Genomic DNA, 19,026 nt, shown 5'->3' on the forward strand with positions numbered 1-19,026 from the left:
ACTATTGTATTGTATGTATGTATGTTAACCGGGGACCTAGAAACGACGGAGATGCTCCGTCCCGCCGCAGCCGCAGTGGTCCACAACCCCAGGACGACTACCGCAGTTCACTTCACCCCTCCGAAGCCCCACACCGAACCCAGGGTTATTGTGCGGTTCGGCCCCCTGTGGACCTCCCAGGGAGCGTCTCACACCAGACGAGTGTAACCCCTATGTTTGCGTGGTTGAGTAATGGTGGTGTACACGTACGTGGAGAACTTGTTTGCGCAACAATCGCCGACATAGTGTAACTGAGACGGAGTAAGGGGAACCAGCCCGCATTCGCCGAGGCAGATGGAAAACCGCCTAAAAACCATCCACAGACTGGCCGGTTCACCGGACCTCGACACAAATCCTCCGGGAGGATTCGTGCCGGGGACCAGGCGCTCCTTCCCGCCCGGAAATTGACATCTAATTTTCAAACATCCCACGACCTTCCCAAGCACGATGGTTTTAATAACAATGATTTGCGTTTCTTTTTCCAGAATGCTTTATTATTCACAAAATATAGTAACCGGGTGTTTTCCATAGTAAAAGACGATTCCTTTGCAATCGTCTTTGACATAAATGCCAATTAATGGCACGTAGTTTCCCTTCATATTCGTTTCGGTAGCGCATGATCTTGCCCTTAAATACACACATCAACAAATATTTTGCATCGTCTCGATATATCGTGGTGTGTGTTGCCTTTGTCGTGTGGTACTTTTGTGACAGGTCCTGGGCTGATCAGAAGTTCGGTCCTGATATTGTTTGTAAACATACACAGAGTTAAAACGATCGCTGCTTGCGGGTAGAACGCCACACTCAAATGGACTGCAGCATTTCAAGTAAAGCGCCAGTAGGGTTGCATTAGAGACCTCTTTGGAACAATAGAGCGAACATCAATCATGCCGCGAAGGACAAACGGGACCAGTGATCGGGCCCGCATCATCACTTAACGCGCAGAAGGCTTGCCAGCCAGGGAAACTACTCGACGTGTGCACCGGAGGCAGAAACATGTGTTGCGGAAATTGAATCGCTTCCAGTTCACAGTGGTGTAGACGCCTTGACAGGCCACAGGTCGTCCACGTTCGACAGGTGCACAGGTTGATCGATATCTACTACTCTTGAGCCAAAGGAACGGTTAGATGACTGCTCCGCAAGAGAACTCGGCGTTCGAAGAGGCTAAAGGACGTCGTGTATCACACGTAACCATTATATAGGGACTGCGTGATGTGAACCTCCGTTCCTGACGATCACTTCGAGCATCTCATAGTACAGCACAACGCCGTGGACTCCATTACTGAAGTACAACAAATATGCAGATTCCATGCGTCTGGTGTTCACGGACGAAACTCGGATCCGTTTGTATCTTAATAACCACAGATAACGTGTCTGGCAATAACCCAGTAATATCAAACGCCTACAACGCTGTGTCCCACAAGTGCAACAAGGTGGTGGTGGAGTGATGTTCTGGCGTGACATTATGTGGCTAAAGTACCACCGCACACTTCTCGTGATTGCTGTCAGTAATCTTACTGTTATATGGCACAGGCAAGAGATTCTGTAACCAACAGAGGGACAGTATCATCAGCATTTTGATGACAATTTCGTCTTGATGGATTCTGACTCGCGTTCTCACCGCGCTGTTCTCGTGAACACATTCCTTCAGCATGTTAGGATCACCAGGATGTAGTGCTTTGACTGTTCTCCGGACATGAACCCCACCGAACATTTAAACCTACAGGTATACTTTGTAAATCACACTTAACTGCCTGGCATTCAAATTTGGCACTGAACTCTCTGGTGAACAAATGAACACTGACTGGGCTGGGACACACCACAATCACACTGTGTTTTGGTGAAATGAAAAGTGCTTTACTACGTTATTTGTGGAAAACACTTGTTATAGTTACGTGTTCACCACAACCCCTCAGCATGATGCGGAGGATGGAAATGCTTGCCACACGAAAACGTAAGTAAAAATGAATATAGGGGCAAAAACATCTCAACAAGCTAAATTACATTCTAGAAGATAGGTTAACTTCCAGCTAAAAACTTTCTCATCTACATCGTTTGGTTACAGATGACAAGCTACCTGCAGTAATTAACACACAAGTGATACAGAAAATTCATGCACACCAAATGTAAAGGTATTTACAAAAAGAAACGATCTGTTGTTTGAACTAAAGATGCACATAATTTTATAATCATGTAACAAAAATGTTCACATTGCAGAATAAATAAAAACGAAAACCCACTGATGATGGCACAGTGGTGCTGAAACATGTTTGGGTACTGAGGAAAACCGGTGTTTCACATACCTGACGGACCTCACATCCAACAATTTCAACTGCAAACACGGCCAACACAAGGAGCTGCAAATCGAAATAATGAATATTCACAATAATTCTCTATTATTCCAAACTCGAACAGCGCGCCGAAGGAACGAACACCTGTACGAGTAAGTTTCTGTGCGTGCTCTGATTTCCTCATTTTATTAAGATGATCGTTTCTCCCTATGCACGTCGGCGGGAACAAAGTAATTTCTCATTCGGAGGAGAAAGTTGCTGATTGAAATTTTGTCAGAAGATACCGCCGCAACAGAAACGCCTTTGTTTTAATAACGTCCACCCCAAATCCTGTATCATGTCCGTGACACGCTCTCCCCTATTTCACGAATACAAAACGCGCTGCAAAGCTTCGAAAATTCTCGACGTACTCCGTTGGTCCTATCCGGTAAGGGTCCCACACCGCGCAGCAGAGGACGGACAAGCGTAGTGTAGGCAGTCTCTTTAGTAGATCTGTTGCATCTCCTAAGTTTTCTGCCAGTAAAAAGCAGTCTTCGGTTGGCCTTCCAGACAAGCGGCTGAATGGGTTGAAAATAAATAAATCGCCGGGTCCTGATGGTATTTCAATTCGGTTTTACAGAGTGTACTCTACTGCATTGGCGCCTTACTTTGCTTGCATTTATCGCGAATCTCTTGCCCAACGTAAACTGGAAAAAAGCGCAGGTGACGCCTGTATATAAGAAGGGTAGAAGGACGGATCCTCAAAATTACAGACCAATATCCTTAACATCGGTTTGTTGCAGGATTCTCGAACATATTCTCAGTTCGAATATAATGAATTTCCTTGAGACTGAGAAGTTGCTGTCCATGCATCAGCACGGCTTTAGAAAGAATCGCTCATGCGAAACGCAACTCGCCCTTTTTTCTCATGATATCTTGCGAACCGTGGATGAAGAGTATCAGACGGATGCCATATTCCTTGACTTCCGGAAAGCGTTTGACTCGGTGCCCCACTGCAAACTCCTAACTAAGGAACGAGCATATGGGATTGATTCCCAAGTATGTGAGTGGCTCTAAGACTTCTTAAGTAATAGAACCCAGTACGTTGTCCTCGATGGTGAGTGTTCATCGGAGGTGAGGGTATCATCTGGAGTGCCCCAGGGAAGTGTGGTAGGTCCGCTGTTGTTTTCTATCTACATAAATGATCCTTTGGATTGGGTGGATAGCAATGTGCAGCTGTTTGCTGATGATGCTGTGGTGTACGGGAAGGTGTCGTCGTTGAGTGACTGTAGGAGGATACAAGATGACTTGGACAGGATTTGTGATTGGTGTAAAGAATGGCAGCTAACTCTAAATATAGATAAATGTAAATTAATGCAGATGAATAGGAAAAAGAATCCTGTAATGTTTTAATACTCCATTAGGAATGTAGCATTTGACACAGTCAAGTCGATTAAATATTTGGGCGTAAAATTGCAGAGCGATATGAAGTGCGAGAGGCATATAATGGCAGTTGTGGGGAAGGCGGATAGTCGTCTTCGATTCATTGGTAGAATTTTGGGAAGATGTGGGTCATCTGTAAAGGAGACCGCTTATAAAACACTAATACGACCTGTTCTTGAGTACTGCTCGAGCGTTTGGGATCCCTATCAGGTCGGATTGAGGGAGGACATAGAAGCAATTCAGAGGCGGGCTGCTAGATTTGTTACTGGTAGGTTTGGTCATCACGCGAGTATTACGGAAACGCTTCAGGAACTCGGTTGGGAGTCTCTGGAGGAAAGGAGGCATTCTTTTCGTGAATCTCTACTGAGGAAATTTAGAGAACCAGCATTTGTGGCTGACTGCAGTACAATTTTACTGCCGCCAACTAACATTTCGCGGAAAGGCCACAGAGATAAGATAAGAGAGATTAGGGCTCGTACAGAGGCATATAGACAGTCATTTTTCCCTCGTTCTGTTTGGGAGTGGAACAGGGAGAGAAGATGCTAGTTGTGGTACGAGGTACCCTCCGCCACGCACCGTATGGTGGATTGCGGAGTATGTATGTAGATGTAGATGTAGGTACCGACAATCTTTCTTTCCACGAACAATATGAGAATGGAATAGAAGGGAGAACCGATAGAGGTACTCAAAGTACCCTCCGCCACACACTGTCAGGTGGCTTGCGGAGTATGGATGTAAATGTAAATGTAAACATTTCTAGTGTTCTTTTCAGCTGAAGTTTATCGTAATTGTTATTCCTAGGTATTTAGTCGAATTTACGGCCGTTAGATTTGATTGATTTATCGTTTAACCGAAGTGAAAGGGATTCCTTTTAGCATTCGTGTGGATGACCCCACACTTTTCGTTGTTTAGGGTCAGTTGTCAATCTTCGCACCATATAGATATCTTTTCTAAATCGTTTTGCAATTTTATTTTGATCTTCTGATAACTTTACTAGACGATAAACGACAGCATCGTCTGCAAAAACTCTAAAATGGCTGCTCAGATTGTCTCCTAAATCGTTTATATAGATAACGGCCTATGATACTACCCTCGGAAATGCCAAAAATCATTTATTTTTTACTCGATTACTTTCCGTCATTTTCTACGAATTGTGACCCGTCTGACAGAAAATCACGAATCCAGTCGGATAACTGAGACTACACTCCAAAAGCACGCAATTAGATTACAAGTCGCTTGTGAAGTACAGTGCGAAAAGCCTTCCGGAATTAATTTGAAGTCCCTTGTAAATAACACTCAACACTTAGTGTGAGTAAAGATGATGACGGTATTGTTTGGTTTGTGGGGCGCTCAACTGCGCGGTCATCAGCGCCCGTACAGTTCTATCTGTTACACAGTCCAATTTTTACACAATCCAATCTAGCTACTGTCACGAATGATGATGATGATGATGAAATGATGAGAACAACACAAACATGCAGTCTCTGGGCAGAAAAAATTCCCATCCCAGTGGTGAATCGAACCCGAGACCCCGTGATTCAGAGGCAGTGAGTAAAGAGCTAGTGTGTTTCACAAGAACGATGTTTTCTAAATCGCAGTTGACTGTGAGTGTCAATAGCCCGTTCTCTTCGAGGCATTTAATAATGTTTGAACACAGTGTATGTTCCAAAATCCTACTGCATATCAACTTTAATGATATGGGCCTGTAATTTAGTGGACTACTCCTATTGTCTTTCTTGAATATTGGTGTGATCTGTGCAACTTTTGAGTCTTTAGATACGAATCTTTCGTCGAGCGAACGATTGTATATGATTGTTAAGAGGGGAGCCATTGCATCAGCATACTCTAAAAGGAGCCTAATTGATACACAATCTGGATCGGATCACTTGCTCTTATTAAGTGGGTTCGACTGAAACTAGCTGCCTCTGAACTTCGACAACGACCATGTACTCTAAGCGACTTACTCAAAATTGCTATTGAAGAATGGGACAATTTGGACCGGCACTGGCTTCATGTCTCGTCCATGTATGCCACGTTGTATTGAAGCCTACATTCGAACAAGGGGACTTTCCAGAACCTATTGATTTTGCTTAGGAGTATTGTGAAAAGAAAACGCATGGGAAACGGACGATTTTGTCATTAGACAAATTTCTTTTATTTTTATTTGGTGGTATGGACACACAGAAAATGAATACATATGCATGTCTCAGAACCAGTTCTTGTTTCCTGTGTGAAGAATTTCGAAATAAAGGGTTGATGAAAACTGTTTTTGGTGTGTGTCCGTGTTTCAAGAGCTTTTCCAAGCCTGCTAATGAACACTACAATATCTGCTATGTAGAATCTTTTTAGTTTGCGATGCGTATTCTGAGTTTCCTAGTCTTGTCTTCACGATCTCTACCGGAGACGGATATGTGGGTAGCTGTTGTCGTTTGTTCATAGATTCATCACATAATACTCGTTCTTGTAACTTCAGAAGTAGGTTTTCGCGGGATAATTGGCGATCATATTCAAGCGTCCAGCTGTTCAGACAAATTTGTGATCCCTCGTGCCGTCTTTTCGTATGTGCGTTCAGTACTACCTCTTAGTTCTAATTGGTACAGGTACCTAGGATGGATCTCTATTGCAGACTGACAGCGTCTTGGCAACGAACGGAAGTCTGCCATCTACTGTATCTACGACTGAGCTTGAGGGATTATTCGATTTCATATCCATACAAGTTGTTACACTCAGGTATTTGTATGAGTTGACTGATTCCAGTTGTAACTCATTCATATTGTTGCCAGAGGATATTTCTTGTTTGCATTATGTGAAGCCCACAATTTTACATTTCTGTGCATTTAAAGCTGATCGCCAAACTTTGCACCACTTTGAAATCTTATCAACATCTGACTGGATACTTGCGCAGTCTTTTTTCAGAGAGTACTTTATTACGAAACTGCATCATCTACAAAAGTCCGATTTATCAGCAGACTCAAATAAGGTTACTGTTTGAAGGTGAGAAAATCGTGTTGCAAGTGATTCGCTAAATTGGACAAAGGCTGCGTCTTTGAAGTGCAGCAAGGCGCTGCCTGCTGTGTAGTAGTCGTTTGTCTCCTGTACGCCGTCCCCCCCTCCCCTCCCGTTCCTCCGACAACTTCTCTCACCCTCTCCTTCCAAACGCCGCTGTCGTCAGGAAAGGCGCCTATTCACGATGCACTGCTGGTGTGTTCCTTTAAAGCGTGACGTCAAACTTTGTTCTCTCTCCAGTCACTTGCTGCAGGCCGGTAACTATACCAGATTATAGATTATTCTTATGTCTGCTGCACTGTGGCCCGGGGCCTTCTTGCTTGTCTTGCACGTCACTATGCAGACCTTATACGTTGATGCTCCTGGCCTGTTTATTTTCACATTGTTCCACTCTGGATTGTACGGTGCCTAAAAGTTAAGATCGTTTGCAGCAGAGATATGCAGGAGTGTGTCGTGAATTAAGGAAAAAAACGTGAATTAGCAAAATTCGTGTTCTGATTTGACGAGTAGCTATACTCTTTTATCGTCTATTAGACATTCCGGAAAGGGCTTCCTTTGCACGAAGAAGTCGGTTCTATGGAAAGGATATCTACAATCAGTTCCACAACAGAGTGTACGCAGTTATCTGTTTGAAATGAAAAACACTATTATAAATATACGTTTATATGAAAATACATTTTATTTTTAATTTCACAATTACGTAATAAATACTGAAGGTGGCAGGGGTAAAATACAGGGAGCGAAAGGCTATTTACAATTTGTACAGAAACCAGATGGCAGTTATAAGAGTCGAGGAGCATGAAAGGGAAGCAGTGTTTGGGAAGGGAGTGAGACAGGGTTGTAGCCTTTCCCCGATGCTGTCAAACTGTATATTGAGCAAGCAGTAAAGGAAACAAAAGAAAAATTTGGAGTAGGTATTAAAATTCATGGAGGAGAAATAAAAACTTTGAGGTTGCCGATGACATTGTAATTCTGTCAGACACAGCAAAGGACCTGGAAGAGCAAATAAGCGGAATGTACAGTGTTTTGAAAGAAGGATATAAGATGAACATCAACAAACGCAAAACGAGGATAATGGAATGTAGCCAAATTAAGTCTGTTGATGCTGAGGGAATTAGATTAGGAAATGAGACACTTAAAGTAGTAAAGGAGTTTTGCTATTTGGGGAGCAAAATAACTGATGATGGTCAAAGTAGAGAAGATGTAAAATGTAGACTGGCAATGGCAAGGAAAGCGTTTCTGAAGAAGAGAAATTTGTTAACATTGAGTATAGATTTAAGTGTAAGGAAGTCGTTTCTGAAAGTATTTGTATTGAGTGTAGCGATGTTTGGAAGTGAAACATGGACGATAAATAGTTTGGACAAGAAGAAAATAGAAGCTTTCGAAATGTGGTGCTACATAAGAATGCTGGAGATTAGATGGATAGATCACATAACTAATGAGGAGGTATTGAATAGAATTGGGGAGGAGTCTGTGGCACAACTTGACTAGAAGAAGGGATCGGTTGGTAGGACATGTTCTGAGGCATGAAGGCATCGCCAATTTAGTATTGTAGGGCAGCGTGGAGGAGAAAAATCGTAGAAGGAGACCAAGAGATGAATACACTAAGCAGATTCAGAAGGATGTAGGTTGCAGTAGGTACTGGGAGATGAAGAAGCTTGCACAGGATAGAATAGCATGGAGAGCTTGTAACGCCGGAAATGCATATCCTCCTATTTCCATCTATTGCACTGCAAATTTTTTTCCTTATTTTGTTACCTGAAGATATAACATTTCTGTGTCTCTGTATATTGTAATTGTTTTACTATTTGTATATATATGCATTTATGTCGATGTATAATTGGTTTGTTTTGTGAATATTATTTGTATTTATACGCTGGGTCTGGCCTAGGGAAAACTATGCTATCGAACGAATACATCGATAGGTCGTGTGGAGAGCCAAAGTGTGTAGGATCTTTGGTAGTGTTAACTCTGTCGCGTGGAGCGCGGGCAGAGGGGGAGTCTGGCTGGGGTGGTGCAGTGGAGCGTCACGCTCCCGCGACTTGCCGCGCTTTCGGGATTGGGCGGCATGTAATTGCGCTCCACTTGCCATGATAGTTTCTGACACGGTGTCGCGGACGGGAAGCATTAGCTGGCGCACATCAAGAGTCCGTTTCGCCTGGTGACCGTGTCGAGAAGAAGGCGCGCCAACATCCAGCTTCTGCAACAGCGACGGCCGACAATGAGTGACTGTCGCCACCTCCTCGATCACGGCTTCAAACCTTCAATCAACCAACAAGGAAGACTGGAAGCACGTAAAGTATTAGAACTGTATGGCAGACCTCAGCTTTTCAAACTCTTCCATTTTCATAACTAAATTACAGCAACGTACCATGAACCATTGTTGCTCATTGTCCCAATTGCATTACCAAGCAGGGTCCCTTCCTTTTCCGGAATGAACTCGAGTGTCGTTGAAATACAAACACCAGCATCATTCGATGTCACTGCTTTAATTTCAAAGTTCAGTTGAGGTATTCATAGCTGGCTACAATATTTAGATTACACAAGCACAAATTAAGAGTGCGAGTTTTGTTACCGTATTTTTGCTTACCTGTGACTGCAGCTCAGCTTGGTACGTACTAAATTTTACTATTGTTAATTGTTCAGAATCATTTAATTCAAGTTCAAAGTTAAATCTCTTATTTCTAAATTGCGTAGATTCAAGTAGCTTTTGAAATGATTGTTGAGGTAGTCCAAGACTAACCGTATTTTACTGAATTTCGATGTGATTCAAAAAGAAAGCACGCTATTAACTTCAGTCACTAAATTAACTTTCGATTTTCCAGTTTCATTAATTCTTTTGCTAAATTAAGTCAGAGTGTAGCGAAATTTATTGCTTCTGACAAACTTTCAGTTTTCACACTACACGTGTCAACCTTCAGTTGCCACGCTTCTAGTGCTAATTATATGTGTAATAACCTTTCTTTTTCAGTTACTGTAGTAATTGTCCTTAGGACTGGCGACCGTAATTTCCCCCAAATCTCAAATATCTAATTACCGCTAGTTAACTGTTAACGTAACGGCCGCACATTTACTTTCTTTATTAACTTTACCCCTTTTCAAAATTAATTTCCACCAGTTCCATTTGCATTTTTCCTTTCATTAAGATGTAACCCTTTCCTCCCTCTTTACCGACAGATTAACTTCGATGACGATTGCTTTTCCCAAATTCCCATTAGGTACACGCGGTTTAATTTTTCACTGTCATTAAGGTCGATAAGTGAGGAGGAGGTTACAAGCTGCATCAAACCAGTCTCAGGACTGAAGACCACAACAACAACAACCCAATAATTAATTCAATCGCCACCGTTATCGGTTATAGCTTGGCACCTTAGCCTTCTCTCCGGTAAATCATCAATATTTCCAGTCTCTAAATATCGTTTGACCCACTTCGCAACGAATGTCTTTGATTTTGTAAGAATTTTAGCAGCAGCTCCATATGAAAGCTTTGGTCCCTAGTTTGCTCTAATTTTAAACTGTAACTGACAAAAAAAACATTCAACTCTCATCCTGTTTACCTATACACTGTGCAAAAGCGCATTGATTACAGATTCCAGACCACTACCAGAGATGTCGCTGCGGTCGTTACATTCGAAATTATAGCGCACACTTTCTTGTGGAACTAACTGTAGACCACGCAGTGAGCTGGAACTGTTACGGTGCTGCCCTGTTCCAATCGTACCGTTGATAATGAAAAAAATGGTTCAAATGGCTCTGAGCACTATGGGGCTCAACTGCTGAGGTCATTAGTCCCCTAGAACTTAGAACTAGTTAAACCTAACTAACCTAAGGACATCACAAACATCCATGCCCGAGGCAGGATTCGAACCTGCGACCGTAGCGGTCTTGCGGTTCCAGGCTGCAGCGCCTTTAACCGCACGGCCACTTCGGCCGGCCCGTTGATAATGAATGCCTTTCTGTCACTACAGTTTAATCCTACAAGATGGCAACTATCGACCCGTCGGCGGTCGAGTAAAACAGCCAACATTTCTCCTCGTCGTGTGAGAGGCTGTATGGTGGACCGTGAACCCCAGGAAGCACCTACAGGGCACGGCTCGCAGTCCTCTGACCGTCGTCCTACTGGCAACACGTCTGCAAGGAGAATGGCTTTCACGCCCCACGTGCGTATATCACACAGCGACTTCCAGTCAAGCTGCGGGCCTATGGGGTATCGTCTCAGTTGTGCGACTGGATTCGTGATTTCCTGTCAGGAAGGTCGCAGTTCGTAGTAATAGACGGCAAATCATCGAGTAAAATTGAAGTGATATCAGGTGTTCCCCAGGGAAGCGTCCTGGGACCTCTGCTGTTCCTGATCTATATAAATGACCTGGGTGACAATCTGAGCAGTTCTCTTAGGTTGTTCGCAGATGATGCTGTAATTTACTGTCTAGTTAGGTAATCCGAAAACCAGTATCAGTTGCAAAGAGATTTAGAAAAGATTGCTGTATGGTGTGACAGGTGGCAGTTGACGCTAAATAACGAAAAGTGTGAGATGATCCACACAAGTTCCAAAAGAAATCCGTTGGAATTCGATTACTCGATAAATAGTACAATTCTCAAGGCTGTCAATTCAACTAAGTACCTGGGGGTTAAAATTACGAACAACTTCACTTGGAAAGACCACATAGATAATATTGTGGGGAAGGCGAGATAAAGGTTGCGTTTCATTGGCAGGACACTTAGAAGATGCAACAAGTCCACGTTGTTGGGCAAGGCATGGATTGGCAAGCACGAAGATAAGCAGTAGAAATTCTCGCCTTGTGGTGAAGGGCATTATCTTGCTGGAATGTAAGCCCAGGATGAGTTCAGCGAATGGCAACAAAACGGGACGTAGAACATCGTCGACGTAATGGCTGCGCTGTTAAAGAGTGCAGCGAATGACAACCAAAGGGGTCCTGCTATAAGATGAGATGGCGTCCTGGACCTTCGCTCCTGGTTGTCGTGCCGTTTGGCGGTCGACAGTCAATTTGGAAGCCCATGACTGTGTGGAGCGTCTCTAGACACGCCTTCCCTGGACATCGGGCCTCAGTTCGAAGCGTGACTCATCAGTGAAGACAGTTCTACTGCATTCGACGAGATACCAGGCCGAATGCATCCTACACAACTGCAAACTGGCCTGTTGGTGTACAGAGATCAACGAGCTCCGTGAGTTCAGCCCTCTCTCTGTGAGCCGCCTATTAATCTAACCAGTTGCACGTCGGATCGATGATAATGGTAAATTCAGGACCCTGAGCGCCTCTCTGACGACTGGTCGGTGCTCAAATTCTGTCGTCTCTCTAGGTCGAGCGCTTCCTTCTTCACGCTGCGTTCGGCCATGGTTCACCCATTCCTCCTACCATCGTCAAACGCTGGCATCGCTGCTATTAAAATGTCTGGCGATTCGCCGATTACTCCAGTCGGATTCTTTGAGAGTAACTACACGTCATCTCTGATATGCAGACATCTGCGTATATCAAACTTCCTGGCAGATTAAAATTGTGTGCCCGACCGAGACTCGAACTCGGGACCTTTGCCTTTCGCAGGCAAGTGGTCTACCATCTGAGCTACCGAAGCACGACTCACGCCCGGTACTCACAGCTTTACTTCTGCCAGTATTTCGTCTCCTACCTTCCAAACTTTACAGAAGCTCTCCTGCGAACCTTGCAGAACTAGCACGAGATACTGGCAGAAGTAAAGCTGTGAGTACCGGGCGTGAGTCGTGCTTCGGTAGCTCAGATGGACAGTTCTTCTCTCGCTCAGCTAGAGTTGGGAGTGAGTGGGAATAAGTAGTGGGGGAACCGGAAACGATGACCAACAGCATCAGTTGAAGATACAGTGCATGAAAAGGAAATGTTCGATCCTATTCATAAATGTTAAGAAATGCATAACGGAAGAAGCTTGGCTACAGGAAGCTTAATATGCGAACTACATGACTGTTTTGAACGGAATTGACTTGAGTAGACAACAAACAAAACACAGTCTATTGTAATCTCAGTTTCAACATGGCTGAAAGGGGTACTGAAGGTTGGGTTAAGTTCTTCCGGGAAGCAGGAATTCCTGCAGCAATAGCTGCAGATTATGCTATTACGTTCAATGATAATCGCATACAGAGGAATATGCTGTTGGATTTGAACAGAGAAATACTAAAGGAAATGGGCATTACGTTGATAGGAGATGTGATTGCAATATTGAGACATGCAAAAACAGTTCATGACAAGAGAGCACGTGAAAGAATTTTGGCTGCACAATCATCACCACAAAAGTCTGCATCCCGTGGCCAAAAAGATGGAACAGAGACATCAGTAAAGGCAAGGAAACACAACGCATCAAAAGAATCAGGAAAACAGCCTTTCTCACTGGCTGCTCAAAATGAAGTGGTGACTGTGGCCCCAAAAAAACGTATTGCACCTGTTCAGTCTGAAATTGCGGTCAGGCAGAATGAAGAAGATACCAGCATGGAGGTGGACGATGAAATAAAAGTCATCACACCGGTTCAACCACCCACAAAGAAGGCACGCATGGTTCTACCAGAGCATGAAGGTGGTTACCGCATCACCATGCCTGCAGGCACGACACCTCCAAGTCGTGCCATCCTTTCAATGGCGAGACAATCAAACAAGCACCATGGAACAGTATTTGACCGCCTGGGAGAATGTGTTGTGTCGAGTACTACAGGAGGAGGGACTCCTCCGGAAGAAACAGCCGGTGCTGGAACGACAGTCATTACTGTCACAGGAGTAACTCCCAGTCCGAACAAGGTAGGAAATTCAGTATTTTCCCGTCTAGGACGAAAGAAAGCAGCTGCATCACCTGTGGCAAATTCAGCAACACCCGTGCGTGCTATGAGGTCGAGTGGGCCAGTGCCAGGGCAGCTGCAGTATGCAGGCATACTTAAAAAGAATTCCAATTCGCCGTCAAGGAAAGGCACTATTGTAATAAAACAAAAAAAAGACTGGGACCATGCGAGCAGATGAGGAAACAGGAACTGCAAAAGAACGATTGGGACTGAAGGAAGATGGTCAAAAAGGGAGCACACTTATTGAACCTGCAGTGGTCAGAAAGATTCTTTCAACAACAGGAAAGATGTCTGCGGGAATACTGAGCAATCCAGAAAATGCTACTACTCGGAGCGTGAAAACGAGGTTAGGTGTTACGATAACTAGTAGACAACCATTAAAACAGGCTGGTTTTAGACCGCGTATTACTGGCCCAAGTAGTGAAAGTGGGACACCAGTCATGAAGATTGTACCTGGGATAAGAAATTCTTTTGGCAGGAGTTTTGTCTCTCGAGGTGGCAGCCAGTGGAGGGCGGCAGATTTTCATCAAGACTGGCAGGGAGGCCCAGTTTTAGGCGCTAGTTCCTCTCTTATCGAGACTGTAATATTCCTTGTATGCAAATGAATCTGTCGATAATAATAGAATGATTGTAATGTTGTATAATTAAAAAGAATGAAGGCTCTTGTCACATGGAGTGTGGGGCATTTTATGGAAGTGAACAATAACAGGCTGATTCCAGGATGTGTGGAGTGAAAAATTGGAGATACAGCCCACTCTGTCAGATAAAAGTATACTTGTTGAACTCTGTATTACTATTATTACAGTAACTATTTTTCTAAAGATCTGTTAATGTATGCATGATTATTGATAAAGGATACAATGTCCTATTCATTTCAGTACCCTTTTGCAAATATAATGGCATGTTAACAGGAAATCAAAAAGAATGCCAACAAAATTTACTTTTATGTGGTAAGATGTGCAGTTGAAATTTTTGTGGACCACCATCTGCTGTTTAATTTTTATTCTACTTCTTCTTCTTCTTTGCTGCTTTTAAGTGCATAACAGTTTGACAAATGTATGTATTGAATTTAAGATTGTGTGGCATCATCTACTCATAAGTAGAAAAAATGAGACATGTTTAATATGGTTTGCTTCTCCTTTTCCTTCAGAAAATTAAAACAGTCTAAGTTAAGAAAATTAATCCCCTAAAGCATCTGAAATTCTCTTGTTGTATTTCAAACCATGTTAAGGATAGCTCTAAACTGCTCTGCTTACCAAACTAACATGCTAAAATATCTGTAACATAATTTGAATTGTATGTTTCATTAGCAAATCCTAATCATGTATTTGTATTTCATTTGTATATACTTTAGTCTGAATTGCTTGTGTGCAGAATATTGCCATTTGTGTTTCGTTTGTGTATACTTTAGTCTGAATTGCTTGTGTGCAGAATATTGCCTTTGTCATTTACAGTCTGTCCTAGTTTTCTGGGACACAATTGAAAATAGAATCCTGAAAATGTTTTTGCGTAATGATGTGAAATTAGATCTGATTTGTAGTCAGTGATGATATTCCAGAAACTATTGTACCTTGTTTCACAAGTAAAATGTCTTTCTTTTATAATGCTATTCATTCGTAGTGTACTGAAATTGCTTACAAATTTTTGGTAACTTAGGGGGTGGTTTATTGCAGGTAAAGGCTTTGTCATAATTTCACAAGTACATCTTAGTTTTCTTTCCTTGAATGTAAAGAAATTAAAATTTGTATGTAATTTGTCAGCTATTATATATACATATCATATTTCTGTTTTTATTTATAATGAATTCAGTTACTTATTATGTTCATTGTTCCATCTTTTTTAGTGTTTACCTGCTACCTTTTTTTGTATTTATTATGTGTTTTCTCAGAACCAGAGCATCTGCTTGTTTTTCACAAAGGTAATTATGTTATACAGATTTGTAACTGTTTCAGATGTTTGTAATTTTTATTTGAAGTAGGTGAGAATTTCATTGGAATTGTTAATAATAATAATTTAGTCCTTGAATTACAGTTTTCTTTTATTCTCAATGTTTTTGTTCCAAATGTCATATGTGCTCTTGTATGATGGACTGAGTTAAAAGTATTTGCTTACAAATTTAATTTTTAGAAAAATCGCTTAAATGGACTTGAGATGTTGTGTATCGGGAGTGCATCAAACATTAGTTTTTCTTGCATTGTTATTCAGTATACTATTAAATATCTTTATACTTCAGTGCAGTGCCAATATTTAATTGGTAAAAGTGTAACAATCTAATAACACAAAGTAACACAAATCATGCAGAAAATGGTATGCAACTTGATACTATGCACAAAATTGTATGCTTTTTAGGTCAGATATGCTGGATTAAAGCTTCTATGCTGACCTTACAAAAGAAAAAAAAAGATGGTAGAGCACTTGCCCGCGAAAGGCAAAGGTCCCGAGTTCGAGTCTCGGCCGGGCACACAGTTTTAATCTGCCAGGAAGTTTCATATCAACGCACACTCCGCTGCAGAGTGAAAATTTCATTCTGGATCTGCGTATATCGTTCGCGCGCCTCTCTGGCAGACAGAGTTACTGTCTTACTGAGCACACAGAATGAAATTTAGAAAGACTTTTGCCCCTGTGTCGAGACGTCCCTTGTTTATTCTCCTTGCCAGCTAGGCAGTCAAACTGCTTTGCTGCATCACACCTTCACCCATCGGCAGCCAAAGTTTACAATTTTTCATTTTCCGTCGATTCCTGCATCAATAACAATTTATGGCTAATGTGCTTTTTCTCTGTTTTTCTCCTTTCCTTAGAGGGTATTTTTTTAGCTGGAAAGTGGCGCCATAGGTCTCGGTCGTGGGTCCATAGTCGTCTCGAGAACCAGAAACCATTTAGGGATTATCGACCGTTAGCTATCGTAACCCAGCGTTCGTACTCAGCGCCCTGCTCTTGCCAAGCTTACGAAAATACGCCTCGCCGCTCGGTTAGTCTCGCAGGCCAGGCCAGGAGCCACGCAGGTTTGTAAACACAAAACGTGAATGTTGTTATATCTCAGTAGTTCGAAAATGGTTCAAATGGCTCTCAGCACTATCGGTCTTAACTTCTGGGGTCATAACTCCCCTAGAACTTAGAACTACTTAAACCTAACTAACCTAAGGACATCACACACATCCATGCCCGAGGCAGGATTCGAACCTGTGACCGTAGCGGTCGCGCGGTTCCAGACTGTAGCGCCTAGAACCGCTCGTATCTCAATAGTGCTGGGGTTTTGAGAGTTGACTACACTCTTTATATGCTAAATACCATCAAACTCATGATCAGTCAAGCGAACTGATGAACTGTACAGACTATATCCTTTCCTCTGCCTCCACTCTGGCCACTGATCTCCTTTGACGAAGGGAACATAAACGCTGCTTGGAGATTAGAGACAGGAATGCTCTACCCGCATACGATTGTATTTTCGAAAATCTTTCTTAATTTAAGAACCTCTGGTGTAGATAAATTCCACACAGTTTTTTTCCACCTGTTGTCGTAGATTTTGAGTTTCATATCTTGAGACTTTGTACCAAGGAAGGCAGGATTGGGTTGCGATTGTGGACGGGGCCGTAATCAATTACTGTTGGTTAGTTTATTTTTCAATCACGTACACTTTATTTGGAAACAACAAAAAATAAAAGTTGACTATGAATTAATAAGTGTTCCACGGCTGAAGGCCTTAATGACAACAAATTCAATCTATTTCTTGGCTGAAGGCTCCAATAGTGATCATTTAAAACTGTTTCACGGCTGAAGGCCTGAATAGCAATCTTAAGAACCAGTTAAACTATATCAAACAAAAATTACAGTTATTAAAATATTTTTAAAAGAACAATCATCAAAATCTCACTGCTAAAATACTACTGCCAAATTAAAATTTTAAGACAAGTAACACCCACGGCTGATGGCCTCAATGACAACAAATTGAAACTATTTGTCTGCTGGAGGCCCCAATAGTAATAATTTAAAAACTGTTTCGCTGCTGAAGGCCTGAATAGCAATCTTTTAAGAACTAGTTAACTTCTTTAGCTTTCAGTTGAACATGAACAGTGATTATCTTTTTAATGTTTAGAGTTTCACGTTTGGGAAGGAGATGGACGTTGTGCTCCAGCTGAGAAAACAAATTTAGAAAAGCAGATTCTACCGGTGAGCTAAATAGTAAGGAAGCGTTACTACTCAGTAACGACTGCTGTTCAGGAGTTCCTATACCGCAGTTAACTTCTGAGCCAGTAGACGTTCGTGAGTTTCCAGTCTCTTCAACATGAATTTAAACGCCAGCATTTGACAGCAAATATGAAAAAGGTATTTCCGCATTGACCGGTGTTGAAGACATTGCTGCGCTGCAGATTCTTAGGCAGCGGTACCGCAATTTTTTCTAATTTGGTGAAGACTGACAGATATGAAACTCAGAATCTAAGACAACAGGCGGAAAAAAACTGTGTGGAGCGTATCTACACCAGACGTTCTTAAATTAAGAAAGATTTTCGAGAATTTCTTTGCATGGCAGCTAAACTAAAAAGAATTTTCGACTAAGAGGGGTTATCAACTTAATCTTTCATTTATTCTGTACCACATGTGCAAAACGCTCTATTCGAGTAGAAGTATGTTTTCGTCACCACTGAGTTCAGAAGTATGTTTTTGCATGTTTGCGACGTTGAAATGTCTTTCCCATGACAACAGGAATTTATTCAGTCATATTTCGTTCCTCGTAGATCCCCTTACGAGAGAGAACTGGTAGATACGAGGAGGCAGTGCGAACCACATGAACGGAGGCAAACAGCTGTTACAAACTGCATCTGTGTCATGCAAATTTTTTAACCATCGTAATGTTAATCTAATGCGTCAGTTGGACAGAATTTGGTACGACATCCAACAATTCCGTCAGTCAATGCCAAAGCGAATAACTGATAGCACAAGGGTCAGAGGTGGACCAATGCATTACTCAACTGCTCAATTTGTGAAGCTGTGTCTAATGAATAAACATCGAGTTCTTTTCTGAAATTCTAATAATTTATTTGATTGTACGTGTACATCATACTACTGGTAGACCACACAAACGATATGTTAAACAGAAGATTAACTGTACATTGAACAGACACCGTCAGCTTATGATTTCAATCCAAAGTATCGATTATGATTAAAACCACTCAATTAAATTGAGCAGAACTAAATGTACTCCAACCAAACGTATCACGAGGGCAACATGAGTTACCCCATAATTAACCTTTTCCTGAAAGTGTTTGTCATATATAAGTACCAAATTCAGTATTACGCAGTGTGACTGAGTCAGGGATGTAATTAAATCAATTCTAATTCAAATTTGGCATGTGCTGCATAAAAACCATGAGCACCACGTGAACGAGCAGGAAGTTACACTCTGTTTACATACGTCACACTTATGTGTATTGAAATATTTACTTGTATTTGTTTAAT

General features: G+C 42.1%; 2 protein-coding genes across 2 annotated transcripts in view; one reads left to right on the forward strand and one right to left on the reverse strand.

The window, feature by feature from the left end:
• Positions 1–19,026, reverse strand: part of LOC124795695 (uncharacterized protein MT2145-like) — a 621,229-nt gene that overhangs the window by 20,256 nt on the left and 581,947 nt on the right. The gene's annotated exons all lie outside the window — the stretch shown is intronic.
• On the forward strand, positions 12,779–13,889 carry LOC124795415 (uncharacterized protein C19orf47-like). Its single transcript, XM_047259438.1, has one exon. The coding sequence runs from the start codon at positions 12,779–12,781 to the stop codon at positions 13,748–13,750; it is 972 nt and encodes a 323-aa protein (XP_047115394.1). The 3' UTR covers positions 13,751–13,889.

This window comes from Schistocerca piceifrons, chromosome 4 (genome assembly GCF_021461385.2).
Source record: "Schistocerca piceifrons isolate TAMUIC-IGC-003096 chromosome 4, iqSchPice1.1, whole genome shotgun sequence".
Classification (NCBI taxonomy): Eukaryota; Metazoa; Arthropoda; class Insecta; order Orthoptera; family Acrididae; genus Schistocerca; species Schistocerca piceifrons.

Bases quoted from the DNA above. Each gene is read 5' to 3' on its own strand.
- LOC124795415 (XM_047259438.1), top strand. From the start codon at position 12,779: ATGGCTGAAAGGGGTACTGAAGGTTGGGTTAAGTTCTTCCGGGAAGCA.